At 38.9% G+C, this 26,809-nt stretch overlaps 1 protein-coding gene across 1 annotated transcript in view; it reads left to right on the top strand.

The window, feature by feature from the left end:
• EXOC4 (exocyst complex component 4) overlaps positions 1-26,809 on the top strand; it is an 850,866-nt gene that overhangs the window by 676,978 nt on the left and 147,079 nt on the right. Inside the window, exon 13 of the mRNA XM_010357736.2 lies at positions 9,808-9,963. Within this exon, the coding sequence (XP_010356038.2) occupies positions 9,808-9,963 (156 nt within the window). The remainder of the gene's footprint in view (positions 1-9,807; positions 9,964-26,809) is intronic.

Here is a 26,809-nt window from a genome sequence, read left to right as displayed (position 1 = left end):
AACTCAAATAGATGAAAGGGAATTCTCCAAATGCCATGAATGAAAGAGGAATTAAAAGCCAGAAACAGACAACTGTGGAAGTTGAGTGGGCTACAAAGGTTTCAGGACCACATATAGAGGTCAAATAGAGGCTAGCATCTTGACATCTTCCAGGCAATGAGGGAACTTTATCTGTGCAGAAGTTATGCAAATAACTGTTTCGTTCATATTTCTTAGTTCATTCATGAATGGAACCAAGAAAACTTGGGACTTAAGAAGGAGCTACCCAACCTAGAGTAGGAAAGTAGCCCCTAAAAGAAATCAAAATCCCACACCTCATGTGATATGTGTAAGAACCTCAATCTGTACTGCCTACATAGGGAGAAAAGGCCTTAAGCCAAAAGTAAAAAGTAAAAAAAGGCAAAAAAAATTAAAACCCTGTTTGGAACCAGTGAAACTCAAAGGACCCAGAAGAGGCAAATGCAGACTACCTAACAGTGATATCTTGAAAATTCAGGGCAAATGCAAGATTCCCACAGAGGATAAGTCCCACTGCAGTAGAGCTTCCAGACCAAAGTAGCAGACCACATAAGGAAATGCACCATCATTAGAAAAGAAGGCAAATTCAACAAACAGGACACTTGACATCTACAAGAACTACCAAAGAATATAAAGCCACTTCGTAAAAGGAACTTAAAAATTGTTGTTTTCTAAAACATTCAAGGAGATAAAGAAAAGAGCAGTTTCCATGATACAAGAACAGGACAGTTTGGGAGGGAAAAGCCAGTAGATTTGTAAAAGAGGCAAATAGAAAATCTAGAAATGAAAAATACAATAACTAAAAATTTTTCAAAAAGCAGATAGGTTAAATCATAAGTAGACCTTGGAGAGAGATTTCATGAATGAGAGGTGAGGCAGGGAAGTCAATTAGTGCAGGCTTCTCCTTTGATGAATGCCTTCGAAGGAGAGGGAGCAGCTTTGTTAGAGAGGAATGCAGAGAAGAGATTCATTCATCCATTCATTTTTAAAATAACAGAGGATTAGGGACTATATAATGGAAAGAGTAAAAATACAGGAAAAAGGGGAGATAGATTGGGGAGAAAAGATCCCCAGGAGCCTAAATAGAGGAATTACTGGAAATGAATGAGGGTGAAACAGATTTGAACATATCTCTGTTGGGGATAGGAGGTCAAATATTCGAAAATATGTAAGTAGATCCCTTCCTTTCTCTGTCAGATAAGAAGGATATGGGGGATAAGCAATGAGCAGATACAGAAAGGGCAAATGTTTTTTAAAGAAATCGCTACTAAGATAAATGGGGAGATGAGCCTGATCAGAGACAGGTATAAAGAATGTCAGAGAACATTGAGTGAGGGTACACCTACAACAGAATCTCATCTCTGAGGTGGTACCATGCTATAAGATTGCACCTAGCAGTGCGAGTATAAGATGGTAAAAGTTGAATTGTTGGATTAGTGCATAAATATTGCAGAAAAGATGCAAGGAAATAACAAAAGAGGAAATAGAAGATAGCAGTAAGAAAGTAATTTGAGAGATTGGAGGGAAGAAGTTTCTGTAATCCAATTTTTGTGTCTCCGACCATGGTTACTACGAGAAAACATTTGCTTATAGTGAATTAGAAGAATTCTAGAATCTGTTTTCCTCCTGCCTCACCTAATTTCCCATGCATGTGTGCCTTGAGCTCAAAACTTTAAGAGAGCAAATAAATAGCTGTCTTATTTATTCTAGTTATTTTAAAAGAACCAGGGTAATATTGCTCCCTACAACAGTGGTCCCCAACCTTTTTGTCACCAGGGACTGGGGTGGGGTTTGGGGGGAGAAAAGGGGATGGGATGGTTTCAGGATGTAACTGTTCCACCTCAGATGATAAGACATTAGTTAGTTTCTCATAAGAAGCATGTGATCTAGATCCCTCGCATGTGCAGTTCACAATAGAATTTGCACTCCTATGAGACTCTGATGCCTCCGCGGATCTGGCAGGAGGGGAGCTCAGGTAGTAATGCTCACTGACCTGCTGCTTACCTCCTGCTGTGCCGCCCAGTTCTTAACAGGCCACGGACCAGGACCAGTCCGTGCCCCAGGGGTTAGGGACCCCTGCCCTACAACACAAAACTATGTTAACTTAAGTCAGTCTGTCATGAATCAAGCTTTGTAGGCTTCAGCTTATTGTAGAGAGGGTCAATCTATGTTGCCCAGGCCAGTCTTGAACTCCTGGCCTCAAGCAGTCCTCCTGCCTCAGCCTGCCAAAGTGCTGCAGTCATAGATGTGAGCCACTGCGTCTGGCCCAGGCTCCACCTTCTTTTGTCTACAAACATTAATTGTCTGTTGGGTCAAGGAGGTATCATACATACATGCCATATATATTGTTTATTTGGAAGTGCAGAATGTCCGCCAGTACCAAAAGAGATTCCTGCCTATGGTGAGGGCAATCTTCTGGAGTCTTGGTCAGCCCCAGAGGAGGAGCCAGCTAATTGGCACTCCTTTCGTAAATAAATGTCACTTCTGTCACCTAGTATTGCTGACGAGGATATTTAGATCATTAAAATCAGTTACAGTGACAAATGTTGAACAGAAAGAAAAGCTTTTTAATTAAATTGAACTTGAACGTTTAAGATGAATTTACAGGTAACATTCTGGTAAGAGCAGTATTAATAGCTAACCCCGGGCCCTATTAAAAGACTTGAAGCCTGTCAGCTCTAGGTCACTAGTCAGAGCCCGGTGGAGATGGCAGCAATCAAAGGCTTTTTCTGACTGACATCTGGGGCTCAGGGTTTCTTTTTTTTTTTTTTTTTTTTTTTTATTATACTTTAAGTTCTAGGGTGCATGTGCATAACGTGCAGGTTTGTTACATATGTATACTTGTGCCATGTTGGTGTGCTGCACCCATCAACTCGTCAGCACCCATCAATTCATCATTTATATCAGGTATAACTCCCAATGCAATCCCTCCCCCCTCCCCCCTCCCCCCTCCCCATGATAGGCCCCGGTGTGTGATGTTCCCCTTCCCAAGTCCAAGTGATCTCATTGTTCAGTTCCAGCCTATGAGTGAGAACATGCAGTGTTTGGTTTTCTGTTCTTGTGATAGTTTGCTAAGAATGATGGTTTCCAGCTGCATCCATGTCCTTACAAAGGATGCAAATTCATCCTTTTTTATGGCTGCATAGCATTCCATGGTGTATATGTGCCACATTTTCTTAATCCAGTCTGTCACAGATGGACATTTGGGTTGATTCCAAGTCTTTGCTATTGTGAATAGTGCCGCAATAAACATACGTGTGCATGTGTCTTTATAGCAGCATGATTTATAATCCTTTGGGTATATACCCAGTAGTGGGATGGCTGGGTCATATGGTACATCTAGTTCTAGATCCTTGAGGAATCACCATACTGTTTTCCATAATGGTTGAACTAGTTTACAATCCCACCAACAGTGTAAAAGTGTTCCTATTTCTCCACATCCTCTCCAACACCTGTTGTTTCCTGACTTTTTAATGATTGCCATTCTAACTGGTGTGAGATGGTATCTCATTGTGGTTTTGATTTGCATTTCTCTGATGGCGAGTGATGATGAGCATTTTTTCATGTGTCTGTTGGCTGTATGAATGTCTTCTTTTGAGAAATGTCTGTTCATATCCTTTGCCCACTTTTTGATGGGGTTGTTTTTTTCTTGTGAATTTGTTTGAGTTCTTTGTAGATTCTGGATATTAGCCCTTTGTCAGATGAGTAGATTGCAAAAATGTTCTCCCATTCTGTAGGTTGCCTGTTCACTCTGATGGTAGTTTCTTTTGCTGTGCAGAAGCTCTTTAGTTTAATTAGATCCCATTTGTCAATTTTGGCTTTTGCTGCCTTTGCTTTTGGTGTTTTAGACATGAAGTCCTTGCCCATGCCTATGTCCTGAATGGTATTACCTAGGTTTTCTTCTAGGGTTTTTATGGTATTAGGTCTAACATTTAAGTCTCTAATCCATCTTGAATTAATCTTCATATAAGGAGTAAGGAAAGGATCCAGTTTCAGCTTTCCACTTATGGCTAGCCAATTTTCCCAGCACCATTTATTAAATAGGGAATGCTTTCCCCATTTCTTGTTTTTCTCAGGTTTGTCAAAGATCAGATGGCTGTAGATGTGTGGTATTATTTCTGAGGACTCTGTTCTGTTCCATTGGTCTATATCTCTGTTTTGGTACCAGTACCATGCTGTTTTGGTTACTGTAGCCTTGTAGTATAGTTTGAAGTCAGGTAGCGTGATGCCTCCAGCTTTGTTCTTTTGACTTAGGATTGTCTTGGCAATGCGGGCTCTTTTTTGGTTCCATATGAACTTCAAAGCAGTTTCTTCCAATTCCGTGAAGAACCTCATTGGTAGCTTGATGGGGATGGCATTGAATCTATAAATAACCTTGGGCAGTATGGCCATTGTCACGATATTGATTCTTCCTATCCATGAGCATGGTATGTTCTTCCATTTGTTTGTGTCCTCTTTTATTTCACTGAGCAGTGGTTTGTAGTTCTTGAAGGAGGTCCTTGACATCCCTTGTAAGTTGGATTCCTAGGTATTTTATTCTCTTTGAAGCAATTGTGAATGGAAGCTCATTCATGATTTGGCTCTCTGTTTGTCTGTTACTGGTGTATAAGAATGCTTGTGACTTTTGCACATTAATTTTGTATCCTGAGACTTTGTTGAAGTTGCTTATCAGCTTAAGGAGATTTTGGGCTGAGACAATGGGGTTTTCTAAATATACAATCATGTCATCTGCAAACAGGGACAATTTGACTTCTTCTTTTCCTAACTGCATACCCTTGATTTCTTTCTCTTGCCTGATTGCCCTAGCCAGAACTTCCAACACTGTGTTGAATAGGAGTGATGAGAGAGGGCATCCCTGTCTTGTGCCAGTTTTCAAAGGGAATTTTTCCACTTTTTGCCCATTCAGTATGATATTAGCTGTGGGTTTATCATAAATAGCTCTTATTATTTTGAGGTATGTTCCATCAATACCGAATTTATTGAGCATTTTTAGCATGAAGGGCTGTTGAATTTTGTGAAAAGCCTTTTCTGCATCTATTGAGATAATCATGTGGTTCTTGTCTTTGGTTCTGTTTATATGCTGGATTATGTTTATTGATTTGCAAATGTTGAACCAGCCTTGCATCCCAGGGATGAAGCCCACTTGATCATGGTGGATAAGCTTTTTGATGTGCTGCTGGATTCGGTTTGCCAGTATTTTATTGAGGATTTTTGCATCGATGTTCATCAGTCATATTGGTCTAAAATTCTCTTTTTTTGTTGTGTCTCTGCCAGGCTTTGGTATCAGGAAGATGTTGGCCTCATAAAATGAATTAGGGAGGATTCCCTCTTTTTCTATTGATTGGAATAGTTTCAGAAGGAATGGTACCAGCTCCTCCTTGTACCTCTGGTAGAATTCAGCTGTGAATCCATCTGGTCCTGGACTTTTTTTGGTGGGTAGGCTATTAATTGTTGCCTCAATTTCAGAGCCTGCTATTGGTCTATTCAGGGATTCAACTTCTTCCTGGTTTAGTCTTGGGAGAGTTTAAGTGTCCAGGAAATGATCCATTTCTTCTAGATTTTCTAGTTGATTTGCGTAGAGGTGTTTATAGTATTCTCTGATGGTAGTTTGTATTTCTGTGGGGTCGGTGGTGATATCCCCTTTATCATTTTTTATTGCATCTATTTGATTCCTCTCTCTTTTCTTCTTCTTCTTTTTTTTTTTTTTTTGAGACGGAGTCTCGCTCTGTCACCCAGGCTGGAGTGCAGTGGCCGGATCTCAGCTCACTGCAAGCTCCGCCTCCCGGGTTCACGCCATTCTCCTGCCTCAGCCTCCCGAGTAGCTGGGACTACAGGCGCCTGCCACCTCGCCCGGCTAGTTTTTTGTAGTTTTTAGTAGAGACGGGGTTTCACCGTGTTAGCCAGGATAGTCTCGATCTCCTGACCTCGTGATCCGCCCGTCTCGGCCTCCCAAAGTGCTGGGATTATAGGCTTGAGCCACCGCGCCCGGCCCTCTTTTCTTCTTTATTAGTCTTGCTAGCGGTCTGTCAATTTTGTTGATCTTTTCAAAAAACCAACTCCTGGATTCATTGATTTTTTGGAGGGTTTTTTGTGTCTCTATCTCCTTCAGTTCTGCTCTGATCTTAGTTATTTCTTGCCTTCTGCTAGCTTTTGAATGTGTTTGCTCTTGCCTCTCTAGTTCTTTTAATTGTGATGTTAGAGTGTCAATTTTAGATCTTTCCTGCTTTCTCTTGTGGGCATTTAGTGCTATAAATTTCCCTCTACACACTGCTTTAAATGTGTCCCAGAGATTCTGGTATGTTGTATCCTTGTTCTCATTGGTTTCAAAGAACATCTTTATTTCTGCCTTCATTTCATTATGTACCCAGCAGTCATTCAGGAGCAGGTTGTTCAGTTTCCATGTAGTTGAGCGGTTTTGATTGAGTTTCTTAGTCCTGAGTTCTAGTTTGATTGCACTGTGGTCTGAGAGACAGTTTGTTATAATTTCTGTTCTTGTACATTTGCTGAGGAGTGCTTTACTTCCAATTATGTGGTCAATTTTGGAATAAGTGCGATGTGGTGCTGAGAAGAATGTATATTCTGTTGATTTGGGGTGGAGAGTTCTATAGATGTCTATTAGGTCCGCTTGGTGCAGAGATGAGTTCAATTCCTGGATATCCTTGTTAACTTTCTGTCTCGTTGATCTGTCTAATGTTGACAGTGGAGTGTTGAAGTCTCCCATTATTATTGTATGGGAGTCTAAGTCTCTTTGCAAGTCTCTAAGGACTTGCTTTATGAATCTGGGTGCTCCTGTATTGGGTGCATATATATTTAGGAGAGTTAGCTCTTCCTGTTGAATTGATCCCTTTACCATTATGTAATGGCCTTCTTTGTCTCTTTTGATCTTTGATGGTTTAAAGTCTGTTTTATCAGAGACTAGGATTGCAACCCCTGCTTTTTTTTTGTTCTCCATTTGCTTGGTAGATCTTCCTCCATCCCTTTATTTTGAGCCTATGTGTGTCTCTGCATGTGAGATGGGTCTCCTGAATACAGCAGACTGATGGGTCTTGACTCTTTATCCAGTTTGCCAGTCTGTGTCTTTTAATTGGAGCATTTAGTCCATTTACATTTAAGGTTAATATTGTTATGTGTGAACTTGATCCTTCCATTATGATATTAACTGGTTATTTTGCTCGTTAGTTGATGCAGTTTCTTCCTAGCCTCGATGGTCTTTACATTTTGGCATGTTTTTGCAATGGCTGGTACCGGTTGTTCCTTTCCATGTTTAGGGCTTCCTTCAGGGTCTCTTGTAAGGCAAGCCTGGTGGTGACAAAATCTCTAAGCATTTGCTTATCTGTAAAGGATTTTATTTCTCCTTCACTGATGAAACTTAGTTTGGCTGGATATGAAATTCTGGGTTGAAAATTCTTTTCTTTAAGAACGTTGAATATTGGCCCCCTCTCTCTTCCGGCTTGTAGAGTTTCTGCCGAGAGATCTGCTGTTAGTCTGATGGGCTTCCCTTTGTGGGTAACCCGACCTTTCTCTCTGGCTGCCCTTAAGATTCTTTCCTTCATTTCAACTTTGGTGAATCTGGCAATTATGTGTCTTGGAGTTGCTCTTCTCGAGGAGTATCTTTGTGGCGTTCTCTGTATTTCCTGAATTTGAATGTTGGCCTGCCCTACTAGGTTGGGGAAGTTCTCCTGGATGATATCCTGAAGAGTGTTTTCCAACTTGGTTCCATTTTCCCCCTCACTTTCAGGCACCCCAATCTGATGTAGATTTGGTCTTTTTACATAATCCCATACTTCTTGTAGGCTTTGTTCATTTCTTTTTCTTCTTTTTTCTTTTGGTTTCTCTTCTCACTTCATTTCATTCGTTTGATCCTCAATCGCTGATACTCTTTCTTCCAGGTGATCGAGTCGGTTACTGAAGCTTGTGCATTTGTCACGTATTTCTCGTGTCATGGTTTTCATCTCTGTCATTTCGTTTATGACCTTCTCTGCATTAATTAGTCTAGCTGTCAATTCTTCCACTCTTTTTTCAAGATTTTTAGTTTCTTTGCTCTGGGTACGTAATTCCTCCTTTAGCTCTGAGAAGTTTGATGGACTGAAGCCTTCTTCTCTCATCTCATCAAAGTCATTCTCTGACCAGCTTTGATCCGTTGCTGGCGACGGACTGCGCCCCTTTGCAGGGGGAGATGTGCTCTTATTTTTTTGAATTTCCAGCTTTTCTGCCCTGCTTTTTCCCCATCTTTGTGGTTTTATCTGTCTCTGGTCTTTGATGATGGTGACGTACTGATGGGGTTTTGGTACAGGTGTCTTTCCTGTTTAATAGTTTTCCTTCTAACAGTCAGGACCCTCAGCTGTAGGTCTGTTGGAGATTGCTTGAGGTCCACTCCAGACCCTGTTTGCCTGGGTATCAGCAGCAGAGGTTGCAGAAGATAGAATATTGCTGAACAGCGAGTGTGCCTGTCTGATTCTTACTTTGGAAGCTTCCTCTCAGGGGTGTACTCCACCCTGTGAGGTGTGGGGTGTCAGACTGCCCCTAGTGGGGGATGTCTCCCAGTTAGGCTACTCAGGGGTCAAGGACCCACTTGAGCAGGCAGTCTGTCCGTTCTCAGATCTCAACCTCTGTGTTGGGAGATCCACTGCTCTCTTCAAAGCTGTCAGACAGAGTCATTTGCGTCTGCAAAGGTTTCTGCTGCTTTTGTTGTTGTTGTTGTTAACTGTGCCCTGTCCCCAGAGGTGGAGTCTACAGAGACAGGCAGATTTCCTTGAGCTGCTGTGAGCTCCACCCAGTTTGAGCTTCCTAGCGGCTTTGTTTACCTACTTAAGCCTCAGCAATGGCGGGCGCCCCTCCCCCAACCTCGCTGCTGCCTTGTGGTTAGATCACAGACTGCTGTGTTAGCAATGAGGGAGACTCCGTAGGTGTGGGAGCCTCCCGGCCAGGTGTGGGATATATTCTCCTGGTGTGCCCATTTGCTTAAAGTGCAGTATTGGGGTGGGAGTTACCCGATTTTCCAGGTGTTGTGTGTCTCAGTTCCCCTGGCTAGGAAAAGGGATTCCCTTCCTCCTTGCGCTTCCCAGGTGAGGCGATGCCTTGCCCTGCTTCAGCTCTCACTGGTCGGGCTGCAGCAACTGAGCAGCACCGATTGTCCGGCACTCCCTAATGAGATGACCCCAGTACCTCAGTTGAAAATGCAGAAATCACCGGTCTTCTGTGTCACTCGCGCTGGGAGTTGGAGACTGGAGCTGTTCCTATTTGGCCATCTTGCTCCGCCCCCCAGGGTTTCTTAATGATGGTAGATTGGCTGTGAAGAGAGGGGTGTCCATAATTCAAACAATACCCTCACCTAGAACTAATTGATAATTTAAACCAAGAAGTCAGAGTACAACCTTTTGTAACACTTCTGTCACCTTTCAGGTACTAGTTATGTTGTCACTTAATAGCATTGTTTAACATGGTTATCCCACTTTTTATTCAAAGATCCCACTTTTTCTTAAAAGATTCCCCCAAAACATACCATACGCTTTTATTTATCCTAAGGGATCAAATACAGTAAGAGGACCTAGTTAGTGTTTTCAACTGTCACAATTACTCAAGAACTAAGAAACTAAGAATGAAATGTGGAAGTGCTGTTCCCCAGTAATTTGATCTACTAATGGGTATCACGGACTCCAACTTAGATAATGGATTATGTTCAAAAGAGAGATGAGTGTGATCTCTTTTTTGCAGCAAAGGTAGATGGAAATGCTAACTGAATACCAGGCATCATGCTACAGTGTCTCTTTTTCTATTGGCTGTGTTTAGGGGTATTGTCCAGTCAGAAGAAAAACTTGTTATCAGTGCATCCTGGGCAAAAGATGATGATATCAGCAGACTCTTGAAATCTCTACCAAACTGGATGAATATGGCTCAACCCAAACAGCTGAGGCCAAAAAGAGAGGAGGAAGAAGATTTCATAAGGTAAAGGGTCCATTTTCTAAGTTGTACTAAACATGGGGAGGAAGCACATCTGTTTAACCAATCTTTTCCTTACATGAGATTTTGGCCAATTCTAAAAATCAAACAGCAATTACTTGAACTTAGTAAAATCTGTTTTCTTCCTGCCTCACCTCATTTCCCATGCAAGTGTGCCTTGAGCTCAAAACTTCAGAAGGAAAAACATTAATGCAAGTCAAATTTGGAACATTGCTAAATTGGGTTAAAATATCTCTTAATTTATAGGTTCTTCTTTCCTCTTAGAGGAAAAATAGAATTCATTCATTCATTCATTCAGCAAAGCTGTTTATAGCCCCCATATGGGCCATACCCTTTCAAACATGAGAGTAAGATAAATTTCTGTCCATACAGAATATGTTATGATTGTTCTTAACATGTTCTTCAGTCCGTAGAACTGTTTGTTGGGCTTTCTGGAAAACACAAATGTGCTTCCTGTGTGTGTGTTCACGTACTTAGTATCATCTGTGATTGTTTTCTGTGTTTTAACAAAAGTAGAGTCTTTCTTTTATCACTCAATATTTGCCTTTGTTCAATTTGAATTATTTACTTAGTCATGAAAATGTGGCCTCATTTGATGAAGTTACTCATTTCCATATGGCTGGCTTGTCACAGTGAAACATTTTCACCTCTGTCACTTTAGAGCAGTGTAAAGTAGAAAAACAATGGTGGTAATACTTTGTCACATCAAAGTTAGGTTTAATATTATTTTCTTTTGCCTAAGTGAATTGAGTAAGTGGTAAAAATAAAATAAAAGCATTTTAAAGAAACAAAGACTAGAAGAGGAATAAAAGGAGTAATGGCCCATGTTTTAATTCATCACAGAACTGTGTTCTTGTCTCTCTCTCTCAAACTGTGCAAACGTAGACAAATCTTTACTGCTCACAAAGTTAACCTATAATCATACACTATAGTGTCATATTTTTACCAACTTTTTAATATGAAAATTTTCTATAGCGTCATGTTAAACTTTCTCAAAACCATTATACTCAAAAGTGCATGTGTAATTTAACCTAAATTCTTCCTGTTTATGTTTTTCTTCCTTATTTTTCACAGTATCTGAAAGAAACTTGTTAGCTAGTTAATTATATAAGAAAACTCTATCTCTCACCACCTTCATTTTTTGAAGGAGCAATTTTAGGTTTACAGAAAAACTTGGACAAAAAGTACGGAGTTGCCATAGATCCCCTTACACTTCCACCAACCATTTCCTCTGTTTTTAACATCTTGCATTCATGTGGTATATTTGTTATAATTGATGAGCTAATACTGATACAATATTAATGACTAAAGTCTGTAGTTTACATTAAGGATCACTCTTCATATTCTAAATATATGTGTTTTGACACATGTATAAGGAATACATCCACCATTATAGTATTATGCAGAATAATAATTTTGCTACCCTAAAAACTTCCTGTGTTCTCCTATTCATCCCTCCCTCCCTCGACACCCTGAGCCCCGGCAACCACTGATCTTTTTATTATCTCCATAGTTTCGTCTTTTGCAGAACGTTATACAATTGAAATCATACAGCATGTTTCCTCTTGAGAATGACTTCTTTTGCTTAGCAATATGCATTTAAGTTTCCTCCATGTTTTTTTGTGGTATTATTGCTCATTTCTTTTTATCTCTGAATTATGTTCCATTTCATAGATGTACTACTTTATTCACTCATCTATTGAAGGATATCTTAGTTGCTTTCAAGTTTTGGCAATTATGAACAAAGGTGCTGTAAATAATTTGTGTACTGGTTTGTGTGTGGATGCAAGTTTTTAACTCATTTGAGTAAATACCAAAGAATGTGATTGCTGGATCATAAGGGTAAAGTATGTTTAGTTGTATAAGAAACTGCCAAAATGTATTCCGAAGTGGTTGTATCATTTGACATTCCTAACAGCAAGGAACAAGAGCTCCTGTTTCTCCACATCCTTGCCAACATTTGATGCTGTCAGTATTTTGGATTTTAGCCATTCTTATGAATGTCTAGTGATATCTCATTGTATTAATTAGCAATTTCCTAATGACATGTGATGTTGAACATCTTTTCATATGCTATTTGCTGTCGGTATATCTTTGGTGAAGTGTTTATTCAGATCTTTTGCCTACTTTTTAATTGGGTTATGAATATTCTTCCCAGTTTTAAGAGTTATTTGTATATTTTGGGTAGCAGTCCTTTATCTGATAAGTATTTTGCAAAGATTTTCTCCCAGCCTGTGGTTTGCCTTTTCATTCTCTTCATGACATCTTTTGCAGAGGAGAACTTTTAATTAAGTCCAACATTATTTTTGTGAATTGTGCTTTTCTGTCTTCTCTTGTTTTAATTATTTTGTATGATCCCATTTTTCTTGTCTTTTACCATATTAGTTATACTTCTTTTTTACTCCTTGCATTCGTAGTATACATTTATAACTAATCCAAGTCTGCTTTCAATAACACTGTACCACTACACACTATACTGTACACTACAAGTAAGAATTAGGAAAGGTTTATTTTTACCTTTGTTTATTCCTCCCTAATTCTCTTCCTTTCTCAGTGTAGATCCAGGTTTCTGATCTGTATCAATTTTCTTCTCTCTGAAGAACTTCTTTTGACATTTCTTGCAAGACAGATGTACTGGCAGCAAATTCCTTCAGTTCTTATTTGTCTGAGAAAGTGTTTATTTTTTCTTCACTGAAAGGATAATTTCACTGGGTACAGAAATCTAGACTGATGTATTAGTCAAGGTTTTGCAAAGAAACAGACCTAATAGGATGGAGGGATGGATAGACAGACAGATTGATTGACTGATTATAGGAATTAGCTCATTAAATTATGAGACCAAGTTCCACCATCCACCATTTGCAAGCTGGAGAACAAGGAAAGTCAGTGGTGTAATTTATTCCAAGTCCAAAGACCTGAGAACAGGGGTGGAGGGTGGGGCTAGTGTAAGTCATGGAGTCTGAAGGCCTGAGAACCAGGAGCTTCAGTGTATGAGGACAAGAGAAAATGGGTGTCCTGCTCTAGCATGCAGAGAAGGACTTCACCCATCTCCACCTTTCTGTTCTATTCAGGCCCTCAGTGGATTGGATGATACCCATCCATGTTGGTGGGGGAGGATCTTCTTTACTAAGTCTACTGATTAAAATGCTAATCTCTTCTAGAAACACCCTCACAGACACACCAGAAATATTATACCAGTTATCTGAGCATCTCTTAGCCCAGTCAAGTTGACATATAAAAGTAAATATCACAATTGATTGTTGTTGTTTTTTCTTTTAACAAATAAATATTTCACTCCACTCTCTTCTTGCCTGCATGATTTCTGAAGAGAAATCTGTTATAATTCTTACCCTTGTTCCTCTATATGATTTTTCCCCCTCTGATTTCTTTAAAGATTTTTTTGTCTTTGATTTTGTGTACTTTGAATATGATATGCCAAAGTGTAGAATTTATGGTGTGTATCCTGCTTGGTGCTTTCTGAGCCTCCTGGATCTGTGGTTTGTTATCTCCAATTGATGTGGGGTAATTTTCAGTTACTCTTGCTTCAAATATTTCTTCTGTTCCTTTTCCTCTTTCTTCTCCTTCTAATATTCCCATTATGCATATGTTATACCTTTTTAAACTGTCTTATAGTTCTTGGATCATATGTTTTTTAACTGTCTCAGAGTTCTTAGATATTCTGTTGTTTTATTCTTCTTTTCTCTTTCTGGCTCAGTTTTGAAAGTTTCTATTGACATTTCTTCAGTGTCTCCAGTTCTTTCCTTGGCCATATCCAATCTATTGCTGAGCCCATTGGAGGCATCTTTATTTTTGTTACAGTGTTTTTTATTTCTAACATTTCCTCTTGATTCTTTATCTTAGAGTTTTCATCTCTTCTTGCATTACCTGTAGTTTGCTTTTTATTGGATATCTATTTATTATATATACATACATTTAATGAAGCATAATAAATATGTGAGAAGGTGCACATATCAAAGTCACAACTGTGCCAATTTTTACACTTTTCTCTTTTGTAACCAATACACAGATCAAGAAACAGAATATTAGCAATAAGAAATAGAACATAACAACAAAAGGCCTTCTTGTCCTCCTTCCTTCTAGTTACTGCCTGCCTCTTGAAAAGTTACCCTAGCTGACTCATAACTACTAGACTAGTTTAATCTATTTTTGGACCTTATATAAGTGGAATCATGCAATTATATACATTTTTATTTTTATGACTGCCTTCTTATGTTCCACATTATGTGAGCAAGATTCATCCATATTGTTGTATATAGGTTCTCATTACTCCATAGTCTATATTGTATTTCATTATGTTACTACAACAAGGTTTTTAAACAATTTATACATGTGTGTGTCTATGTGTGTGTATGTATGTACATGTGATTGTGTATTCATACATACATCATTCTGATGGGCACTTGGAACTATTTCAAATAGTGCTGTTATGAATATCCTGGGGGTTTTTGATAACCATATATATGCATTTTGGTTGGGTATATCCTAGGAGTAGAAGTTCTGGGTAATAGAGTATGCATATGTTGAGTTTTAGTATACACTGCCAAATAATTTTCCAAAGTGGTGGTAAGAGTTTATACTTTTTTTTTCCTTGAGACAGAGTTTCACCCTTCGCCTAGGCTGGAGTGCAGTGGTGCAATCTCAGCCCACTGCAACCGCCGCCTTCTGGTTCCAAGAGATTCTCCTGCCTCAGCCTCCCAAGTAGCTGAGATTACAGGCGCCCACCACAATGCCCAGCTGATTTTTGTATTTTTAGTAGAAACGGTTTCACCGTATTGGCCAGGCTCGTCTCGAACTCTTGACCTTGTTATCTGCCCACCTCGGCTTCCCTTATAGTGTTGTATGAGAGTTCTAGTTGCCCTATATCTCACCAGCACTTAATTTTTTATTTTAGCCAGCCCAGTAGGTTTGTAAGGGTATCTCTTTGTCGTTTAATATGCATTTATCTCTTGAACAATGAACTTGAACACTTTTTTATGTGCACTTACGTATTCATTGGCCATTTGAATATCCTCTTTGGTAACACATTTGTTCAAATCTACTGCCCATTTTAATGAGCTTGCCTGTCTTAGTGACTTTTAAGAGTTCTTTGCATATCTGGATGTAACATATTTGAGATAGATAGATAGATCAACCTACCAACAGATCTTCTCCCATTGTACAGGTTGCCGTTTTTACTCTCTTAATGGTGTCTTTTACTAAACAGACTTTTGAAAGTTTTAATAAATTGAATTTGATATTATTTATGGACAGGGACATTTTGAATCCTATTTAAGAAATCTGTGATATACCAAAGTCACAGAGATGTTTTCTTCTAAAACCTTTATTGTGCTGAACATATTTTCCCCCTGCATCTGATATAAATTATAAGCGCTTACATTTTTATTTCCTCTACCTGTTCTCTTCCCTTCATTTGCATCATGTTGTCGTGACTATAGTGTAGAGAGTAACTTGAGGGTTTTTTTTCTATCAAGACAGGTAAAGAATGATTGAGAGATCATTAGAGCCCTGAGTAGAAATAATTAAACTGACCTTAGGACAGAAGTCAAGCCACAAGGCTCCACTCTTTTACAGTATTGCCATAATATTTTCCCACTGCCAGATTTTGAAGACACCTGGGTGAACATGTCCCCACTCGTTCTCTGTAAGCATACTCATCTAACTACAGCTGTCAACCTTAATAGTCGCACTACAAGCAGCTTCTGGAAGAAAAATTACTTTTTCCCAACCTTGCAGATTATTTTAAATGACTAAATATCTTCTTCTTCTTGTCCCTCAGCCTATTTTTCTGTAACTCCTTAATTGTATTCGATGCTTAGCAATGGGATTTTCCATCAGTCTTATGAGGTATCTTCAGTAGCTTAAATTGAAGGGAATGCTTTCTAGCCTCATTCCAGAAGAGAGAATACTGATCCAAAGAAATGAGTTTTTACCACCTCATGCTTCTGATTTAGAAAAGCTAGAATCAAGGTCCTGGCTTTCTTTATTCTTGTTTGGCTCACTGAGTTATATCACTTTCCATCTTAAATTTGAAGGCAAAACAAATTAAATGTATATTTCTTAATACATGAAGTAAAGTGTAATCTTAAGTGTATAACTAAATGTAATGTTATATCTCATTATATAACATCCCAGATCAAAATATACAATTTTTCTAGTATCCCCAAAAGTCCTGCTCTCAAAGTAACCACTAGTCTGACTTTCATCACCATAGTTTAGATTTACTTGTCTTTTAATTTTATATAAATTTAGTCATAGCATCTGATTTATTTTGTTCAACATTATGCCTAAAGGATTTATCCATGTTTTTGCTTATAGGCATGGCTTGAAAAACAAACTATATTTGCCTTAACAAAAGAAAAGTAACTTTTAGGTCTATTTGGTATATGATTGACTCTTTCCTTTTAACCTGTCACATTCTCTATCCCAATTAGAAGTTTAAAGCAAAGGTAAGTAGAAGAGGACACTCTTCATTGGTATTCCAATGTGGTAGACTTGGCAGAGTGCCTTGATTTAGCACTTTAGAGCACCATAGAATATGGCATGAGCCAAAAAGACTGAAAAGTCACAATTTCCCCCTATAATTAGTTTGTAAAGCTCAGAGGGCTGCTTGGCACATAGATGAATATAGAATCCAGTGCCCTTTGCATTGAATAAAGGTTATGTTCCCTTCATTACTAAACGAGGCTCTTTTCTATTCTTGCTTTTTAACTAAAAAATAAAATGTATTATTTCCAGGCTTAACTTTGAATGGAGGGAGGAAAAATAGGTCAAGCAAGGGCGTTCATAGAAAAAAGAAAAATAGCAAATATCCTTTTATTCCCAAAGAAGCTGAAAGCAGGCTTTCTAGCCCATTGTCTTTGCACCTGCCATATATATGTATATATTTATCCTTTTGAGATCAATGAGTATCTGCTGGTAAAAGGCATTCCTGCTTTCTGGAGATGTAATTAACGAAGGGATAAGGTGTTGGGGGAAGCAAAGGGGACAGGGAAGGAGCTAGGGAGGCCATGTGTATTAGAAAAACAGCAGCTGCCCCCCCCCAAATTGTTACCCCCATTTCATTCATACCCTGAATGAAAGAAGAAGAATCAGTTCTCTAGAGCCGGGTTTGAAAATCCTTAAGTGGATAGGTGTGATTGGCAGGACCTGGAGCAGAATTTTCAGGTGCTAAAGGTCAAGCAATATATAAAACCTACAGATTAGTCTTGAAAGATGCACAATAAATAATTAAGATTGTGCATGTAATCCCAGCACTTTGGGAGGCTGAGGTGGGTGGATCACGAGGTCAGGAGTTCGAGACCAGCCTGACCAACATGATGAAACCCCGTCTCTGCTAAAATAGAAAAAAAAATTAGCCGGGAGTGGTGGCACATGCCTATAGTCCCAGCTACTTAGGAGGCTGAGGCAGGAGAATTGCTTGAACTCAGGAGACGGAAGTTGCAGTGAGCTGAGATTGGGCCACTGCACTCCAGCCTATGTGACAGAGCGAGACTCCATCTCAAAAAAAGAAAAAAAGAATTAAGATTGTTCTGTCTATTCCAGCAGTCACAGCAATAAGAGTTGTCAGTGCCTGGCACTGTACAGCAGCAGTACAAAGTTTCAGGAATTATTGTTCCTACTCAACATATGAGGAAACTGAGGTGCAGAAGAAGTAAATGACTTCCCCAAATTCACACAGCCACTAAGTGACAGAGCTAGAAATTGACTCTAGGTAATCTGACTTCCAGAGCCACCACACTATGACTGACCAGCCTAAAAATGAATCAGGAATTTGTGGATTTTGACATTTGAATTATTCCTTCATTTTCATTGACCATCATAATCTTGACTGATAGTTGAGTCATTTTATGCTAATGTCACAGACATTTATCATATAAGCATTTTGACTCTAGATTTTGTTTTCTATGGTATTCATTATATTATACCTAATGTATTATATTGTTACCAAATGTATTATAATGTATTATATTGTTATAGGTTCTCTCCCTTCCAGTAACAGGTTGTTAAACAGAACATCCAGCTGTATTTGGAGGAAAAACAATACATTGAATCTAGATGCTTTAAAACTACTTGTCTTATTTTCCTCTGAGTTATATGTCTGACTAATCAATGCAAAGAAAAAATAATAATCATTGTTGAAAAGAAGATGGGAGAATGAAATATAAAAATGATGTGAAATACATTACATAGGTTTTGGGTGGAGGGCGATGCAGTCCTGAATAGGGAAGAGAGACTAAAGGATGTTTTGTAGCTATTTGTGGTTATTGAGTTATTCAGAAAATAACTTTTCTATTTTGTCTGGAGAATCAGATGAGTGGTATGTTTATTATGACTACCTTTTGGGGTTTTGTGAAATTAGGAAGTCAACATGATTAACAGCAAAATATTCATTTCCAGCAAGCAAGACGGTTGATCTTAAGTTATTATTTGACGTGAGTCATATGTTAAGTGTTCAGTGAAAAAGGAATAAAAGCAGAAAGCAGGTTTGCACTTTTACTTTTCTTCTGTGGAATCCTCTTAGCATAGGTCCTCATACCATAGGTCCTCAATAAATGTTGAATGAGTGAGAAGGATCAGCTACTCATCAAATGAAAGGAATAAAATGTAAAAACAAAAAAAATGAGGAGGCCTCAGGCTTCAGTGAAGTCTCTAAAAGTTACATGCATAGTAAGAAATTCCCTTTGGAAAGTCACTGGCCTACATTCTGGTCCTCAGCACCATCATTAACTAGTTTGTTTTGTTTTTGTCCTTAGTAGTTCTTTATACCTCTTCAATTTTTTCATCCAATTCAGATTAAACAATTCCAAGAGAAGCAGAACTCTAGCAGGGCTAGGAATGTGTTTAGATGAGGAAATTATATGAATAAAGTAAAGCACAAATGATTCTCAGAAAAGTTCCTGTTGGAAATTTGAAAGATTCTCAACGTAATATAAGCCACAGCTGTTAAAAGGTTCCAGCTGACTATAACTACCAAAGAATCTTTAGATGAGTTTGAAGGAGTAAATGAAAGGAGTGAAGTGGGGAAAAAAAAGACTTTAGCTGTCTTGAACAAAATGTTCATATTTATGTGCATAAATTGGAGACATTTATTTCATTATATCTGGATGCTTAATGTAACTTTTAAAATATAATTATAAAAGGAAAGACAAATTAGAAAACATGAATATATTAAATAAGTGCAAGAGTAGAAAATGCTTTACTAAAATATTTTCTTTGCCGCAGTTAAATGAGGTGAAGGTCGTAGATAGATATAGGATGCTGCCAGGCAAGTCTGGATGAGAAGCTGACTTAAATCTCAAAACTAAACAAAAAAGACAGGTCATTAACTGGAGACTCAGCTGCAAACATATCAATTAATGTTCAAGATGATTGAATTAGGCATTCTGTTATTATATGAAAATGATACCATTCTTGTTAGCATAAGATTGGCAGTAAATGGAAAAAAACAAAATGTAAAATCTCCCCTACACATCACATTAATGCTAGTGTATTTGGATAATTATTTGAGAATTATAATTATCTGTTAGTATCATTAAAGTGTTACTAATTTGTCTCCTACATTTCATTTTTTATTTAATTTAATTTTTTTCCATTACAGTGGACATTTAATACCATACCTCTTTCATTTGAAGCTTAATAAAAGAAAAAAATGCAAGGTAGTCCCACTTAGCCCTTGAGAAAGGCTGGCAGTGGTCACCTGTGCCGTTGTGGTGGTGGGCAGGATGCCTGTGATCAAGCCTTGGGTAGGTTGCAGGCAGAAGTGTTCCCAAGACCAAGGGCAAGTGGTGAGAAGGTCTAGAAGCACTGCCGAAAGCCCATGCCTTCTGTAGGCTTTGCCCCGCTCTGTCTCTGCTGATGCCTGTTCTCTGCTGCAAGCTGAAATTCCCTGCCAGGGGGTGAAGGACCATTTGCCTCCTCACATCTGCCTTTCTCTCCCTGTTAAATTGTTTCCACTTCCCAGTCCACCATCCTCTTTCATACTCACCTTTGCCATCAAGATTCAGCTCCGGTATCAACTCCTCCAGCATCTCCTCCCAGAAACCCTCCTCCGCCTCCACACTCCACGCTACTCCCCTCACTCACAGTCTGTGGGTGAGTCAAACAAGTAAGCAGACCCTTAATAGTGCGGTGAGTGCTACTGCTGGAAGGAAAAATATGGATAAACCTACACAGAAGAGGCCAGAGAACTAAAAAGCATACTATAACTACATTAGAAAGACAAAGGGGATGGAATTGGAGCTCAGGGGAGGGGTTCCTCATGCATCCATCAAACGAGGTCAGAGCACATTATCTAAAATTAACATCAACAAGTAGCCATTTCAAAAGATTTTTTAGAGAGATGGTGAAAATCACTGGAAGAATTTTAGAAACAGTAGTACTTTTTTTTTTTTTTTTTTTGAGACAGCATCTCTATCTGTCGCCTAGGCTGGAGTGCAGTGGCGCGATCTTGGCTCACTGCAACCTCTGCCTCCCGGGTTCAAGCGATTCTTCTGCCTCAGTCTCCCAAGTCGCTGGGACTACAGGCACGTGCCACCATGCCTGGCTAATTTTTGTATTTTTAGTAGAGATGGGGTTTCACCATATTGGCCAGGCTGGTCTTGAACTCCTGACCTTGTGATCCATCCACCTCGGCCTCCCAACGTGCTGGGATTGCAGGTGTGAGCCACCACTCCTGGTTACGGTAGTACCTGTTTAAACAGTTATATGTGGTTGTTTCTGGGGCACAAGACTGAGACTGGGGAGTGGTAGGACAGTGGGGTCACTACTGATTAATGTAGGTTATTTAACCATGGGTAATTATTCCTTTGGGTTAGAATTGTTATTTGCTTTAAAAATAACTCTGCACACATCCTCAAACCCTGTGACTGCTCTGATAGTTCCCTGCTGCTCCCAAATACACTGTTGTTCTAACACTTCTGTCCCAGAAAAAAAATCGATCATCTTAAGCCATTTTCACTTTTTTTGGCAATTTTACACAAAGCATTTACTCTTCTGTATAGTATCTCTTTTTTTTTTTCTTTCCAACTTTTATTTTAGATTCAGGGATATGTATGCAGGTTTGTTACATGGGTAAATTGCGTGTCATGGGGATTTAGCGTACAGAATATTTTGTCACCCAGTTAAGAAACATAGTACCCGATGGGTAGTGTTTTGGTTCTAACCCTCCTTCTACCCTTCACCCTCAAGTAGGCCCATGTCTACTCCTCCCTTCTTTGTATCAGTGTGTACCTCATTTTGCCCCTGCCAGGGTTCACATCTCTCTCTTCCTCGTCCTAAAACCCCCTCCCCTACTCATTCCTCATCCTTTCTCTTCTCTGTTCCAAGAGAAAAGAAACCTTACCTGATACCTCCTTGCTTTTGCCTGAGGTCAATTGTTTAATGTCTCTGCTCTGAATAGATATCAGTTCTTCAAGAGGAAAGCATATGGCAATTTGACAAATAACCAAGACACTCAATAAGCTGGTATATAAAGTATGACTTTTAAACCCATACTCATTCTCAGTAGTGGAAAAACCAGAGTATTATGTGTTCAACTTATAATAAGTGATTATTGGTTATTTTACTCCTATCACCTGGTAATCTATTTTGAAGTTCAGGAATTCTTTACGGAAAGTTATTGTTATAATTATGCACTGTATAATGCATGTTATACAGTGACTCCTGGCAGAAAAACTGCATACCTACGGAAGTCCTAGCACCTAAAGAAAAAACATGAACCTAATTGTTTATACCTAGTGTTGCTTGACAATTTCTATGAAGCAAAGCTAGTGGCCAAGCTTATTTGAGTGTCTTAGCTAAAGAAAGATGCATTCTTTTTCCAAGCTCCTAGAGCATTTCCATGCAATTGTGTTCCAAGTCTACATATCATAACTCTGAGCTGGTGCTGTCAGCATCAAAGTACTACATGCTGCTTTGCAGTTAGCTTTTTGTTTAGTTTCTAGTATCAGTTTTCACGGAATTTTTTCACTGTCTTTACCCACTGATACATCAGTGTACTCTTCTGCTTGGTACCAAAAACGGGGATACAAAATGTGGAGAAACCCTGAGATTGAGCCTTGGGTTCCTGGCCCCCTGTGCCGCTAACTCCCCGTGTGTCCCTTCCTCCTCTGCACCTCCAGCTCTTCCTCTGTAAACGACAACCTGTGAGTCTCCAACTTACTGGGTTTTTTTCTTAAGTGATGTTTGTGTGTGTGTATGTGTTTATGTGTATTTATTTGTTTTAACTAGCTTATTAGGTCATATTTAACATCCAGTAAAGCTATGTTTTTAAGTCAGATATTTATGCTTCAGAGGAGGCTGGAACCCCTTGTGTAATCACCTAATGTATTTCTACCCATTTTGTGGAACTTTGAATATAATCGTACTATTTTTAGTTACTACTTTGGGTTCTAGTTTACATTTATGGCATTTTTTTTTTTCAAACATTCGTCATTTATTTGATGTCTCAGAAACACAACCTCCAATTGTAAAGCTGTTTTAAAAGAAAATTGGGTCAATTTTTTCATAATTACTATTTTCCAGTGAGGTTTCCAGAAAAACAGTATCATACAACCAAAAGCTGCCTGTAATTGCTTTTGAAGGATCCAGTTCTTAGATAAACTCAGGATTCAACACTGATATCAAAGATGTAAGGTTAATGACCAGAGTGCCTAGCCAGTTTTATTGTTCTAGAATTTAAGTGTTTAATGACAGGCATCAAATGAGTCACACAGGAGTGGCTCAATAAATACTTGTTGAATGAATGTATGTCTATATTCATGTGCTACTTGATATATAAGTAATGGATTCAAATAAGAGAAAGGATAGTATAGGAGGAATCTCAGAATATGGAGTACAAAAACTTAATTGTTTGCCCAGATTCTGAGCTGCAGTTTTATATTGGCAATTGAAAATTACTCAGAAATCAAAAAGTTATCTATTTAATATATAGAATATATTTTTAATAATATAGGCAAAAGAACAACAGTTATGCTGCTAGGAAAGAAAAACTGTAACTTAAACTAAAAGTATAATTATAGAGAAATTTTAAAGAATTTCTTCTCATACACATTATACAGATCTGAGTCAAATAGGAACAGGTTTTTTTAAAACATAATAAATCTCTCATACTAATGCATTTGGACTTATCACACACCTTGACCTGTGATTAAGATCTTGGCCTCTAATTGGAGAAGCTGTTTGGATCCTGGTGTTTTGCTACCAATCTAGCCTCCATAAGGATGACGTGTTTGTGTCTTTCTCTTAGACTGGGAGCCTGCATGGTGGCAACGCCGCCTTAGCAGAATGGTGTGTGCAATTTACTCTCTAGACCTTTGCCTCTGCCATAGCTTTGATAACTCTAACCTTGCTTCTTCTAGAAGAGGCTAAATTATGCATAATAGTTTTTCTGTGCTCAGCCTTAAGAACACAACACATAAACCACTCAAAAATACTTACACAAGGACAGAAAGATAGACTGATAGAAGAAACTATGCGTTTATGCATTCCTGGATTGAACATGTCAAAACCTAACTGATTGTCATTCTAAATTTTCTCTCTCCAGATCTGAAATTAAAACGGCAGAGATAGTTTGCAGGGATTCTGATTGCTTTCGTAATATTGCTTAAGTTTGTAATTGGTACATTAACTTCTCATCGTACATGTTATATTTTGTATAAAACCTTCATTTCCAGAAACTCGGCACGCTGGGAAGAAAGTTAAAGAGCACTGTCAAGGGATCTATGTAGGAAGTGATTCCCAGGAGTTCGCCATCTTAGGAACTATTTTGGACAGGAGTAGGAGAGATACTGATTTTGAAAAGCCCAACAAAAAATGCTTTTTCTCACTTCTTATTTGTTCCCTGAGCTTAACTCTTTGTTGTTATTTTAGAAATTTGAAAAACAGTAAACCCACAGAAAAGTTAACAGTGCAGTGAATGCATATGTGCCATATACTGACTGAGATTTCCTGACCACTGACATGTTGCTATACTCACTCTATGCTCTCTCCAAATATATACACACACTTCCTTGCCAAACCATTCAAAAGTAGGCTACAGACATAATGACCTTTATTCTTGAAATCTTTAGCCTGCATTTCCCAAGAACGAAGACATTCTCTTATGTACCCATATCATTACCGTATGTATTAGTTTTATGTTGCGGCCTTGTAACAAATTACCACTGTTGTCAATAGGCTTGGCCATTTGAGTCTGTCCTGGCCTTTCCCCTGCTCTGTTCTTTATCACAGGGGAACTGACTTTGCAGGCAGCATTTCCTAAGCTCTTGGGGCAGTTATCTCAGGTCTGGGCTCAGCAATAGAAAGTGGCAATGAAAGATTTGGGGAACATGGCCAGGAGAGAGAGAGAGATGGGCCTGAGTGTGTGTGTGTGTGTGTGTGTGTGTGTGTGTGTGTGTGTGTGTGTGTGTGTGTGTAAATGTGATCAGATACAGCACAGGTCTGCAGACCAATCCCTGAAACCATTTGTGATGTTTTGTTCATAATTGCATCAGGTCTGCTGAAAGTGCAGATTTTTTTTTTCTTTTTCGCTTTCCTTTCAGTAGATAACAGAATTCTTTAAAGACTAAATGGAGACAATTTTGAGCGTCTTTGGCAAAATTTCCTTAAATGAATTCTTGTCAGATAGACCTTTTTAAAGATTGTAATTGTGTGGTAAAATTAAGTTAAATGGGTTTAACACTCCTGGCAAAATTATCTTAAATGAATTCTTGTCAGAGCTCTTTAAAGATTATAAATAATTGTGTGGTAAAAATTAAACTTAACAGGTTTAACATTCTTCTTTAGTTTCATAGGCTTCTATGTGAGCCTGTTGGCCAACCGATTTGGAAGGCAAGTCCTGAGATGGGATCCAGTACCCAAACACTCATGTTTTGAGTTCTGATTCCCGCTCCTGCTGTGTCGCATCATTTTGAGCAATTGCTAAGTGCCTGTTGCCTTTGAGTTTCTGTTACTTCACCTTCTGAAGACAATGTTAATTTGCTGCCGCTTTCACTCAAAAATACATAGTGTCTTCATTAAATAATGTGTTATCATAATAAGCAGAAGATGAAGGGTACGTAAAGCGGAAATAATACTATCCAGTTGCCAGGCAGCAGCCATTCTGGCTGTGAGGTCTTCTGCAGGGGACAAGTGACTGTGTCTTCCGCAAGCCTGGAGCCACCAGTCCAGACCAGCTTCAGGCCAGTGGGCCCACTGCCTCCCACCTTGGCACAAGTAGCTAATACCCGTGTCCTCCAGTTTTATGTGCTGGGATTCCTGCCTGACGTGCCCATTTGAAAGTTCTCTCATATGTGGTGAGATGTTCCATTTTTCTCTTCACTAAAGCGTGAACTTGTTTTTCTGGAGAACATATGGATGGTATAGAAAAGCATGATACGTTTCTGCAGTTAACATTTTGGCATATAGACATCCAACCTTTTCTCGGTTCATGTATTTGTTTATTTTCTTAATATCATACAGTACCTACAGTTGTATAAATTTATTTTACACCACTGCATATCATAATGAAAAGTAAGCTATACCAGTTTTCCATGTTATCAAGTTTTTTGTATACATAATTCCTAATGAATTCATGGTTTTCCATAGTATAGATAGATGATAATTTAATAAATCAGAGGGTTTGGGAAAAAAATCTGTAGTCGGACAGCTAAAGCCATCCCTTTAAGGTTATTCTAACACATAAAAATCTTCCACCAAGCTCTTTGACACACACAAATCCTCGAAGGAATGATTTTTTGTGTGAAATGGTTATAGCTGTCAATCACTGATTCTCTGTGTCATGGTTTCTGTGCTCTTTTCAGGTTGTTAGGGGCTGATTATGGATTCCTGTCAAATGAGATGTCTGCTATGTATTCAACATGAGGCAGTTTGTATTTTTCTCAGTCTATTGCTCTTCTGTCTGAGGAGGTTAAGCAAATCTCAGTGAGCCAGAGGGAAATGGGATAGGCATCAAGCCCTGGCAGCACAGGCAAACATGCCCAGGGCCCAAGATCCCCACTCAAGCAGATTAGACTTCTTACATAAATACATTTGTCTTGATTGTCACATTCCACCTAGGGCTACAACTAATATGCATAAAAATAGCTCCAAGCCTGGTTTTCAAAGCCATTTGCCCCCCCTGTTGCTTTTTCACCACCCAGCTCAGAGGCATTTTTTGTGTTATATCTATCACAGATGATTAAGGGGCTCCAAGAGTTGATATATAAGGGCAGATTAAGAAAAGTAAATATTTACAACCTGACTGAGTGACAGCCAGGGGAAATACTATAAATGTCTTCTGGGCTCGAATCACGGAGGAGACATTGTTTTGCTTTTCCTAGTAAGTGGATTTTAGAGCTATCCAAATTCAGAGAAAGCTTCCTTGGGATGACATCTCGTACGCTAATTAGATAAATGAGTCAGCTAGAAATTGCATTTAGCAGCTACTAACAGAAACTTGAAATAGCAGTGGCTTAAACAAGTAGGGTTTCATTTTTCTGTGCTATGACATGAAGCTCAAAAGCATTTTTATTGTCTGGGACTGCACTGGTGCTCCATGAGGGCATCAGTGCGCCATTGCCCCACTGTCTTTGGGCTCCATTATGCTCAGCGCTGGCTTCCATACTCAAGGTCACCTGATGTTTGAGAAGAGCTGCTGCAGCCCCAGTTGCCATGGCTTCATTCCAGAAAGAGAGAAGGCAAAAGAGGTCTCTGCTAACTAAGATTGCTTAAGAGAGCTTCCTTGAAGCCCATCTACCGATTTCAGTTTACATCTCACTGGCCACCGCATCTGCAAGAAGGGCAGAAAAATTTACTGGGGTTTTTTTGTTTT

Source organism: Rhinopithecus roxellana, chromosome 6 (genome assembly GCF_007565055.1).
Source record: "Rhinopithecus roxellana isolate Shanxi Qingling chromosome 6, ASM756505v1, whole genome shotgun sequence".
Lineage (NCBI taxonomy): Eukaryota > Metazoa > Chordata > Mammalia > Primates > Cercopithecidae > Rhinopithecus > Rhinopithecus roxellana.
This window is presented reverse-complemented; position numbering and strand designations above follow the sequence as displayed.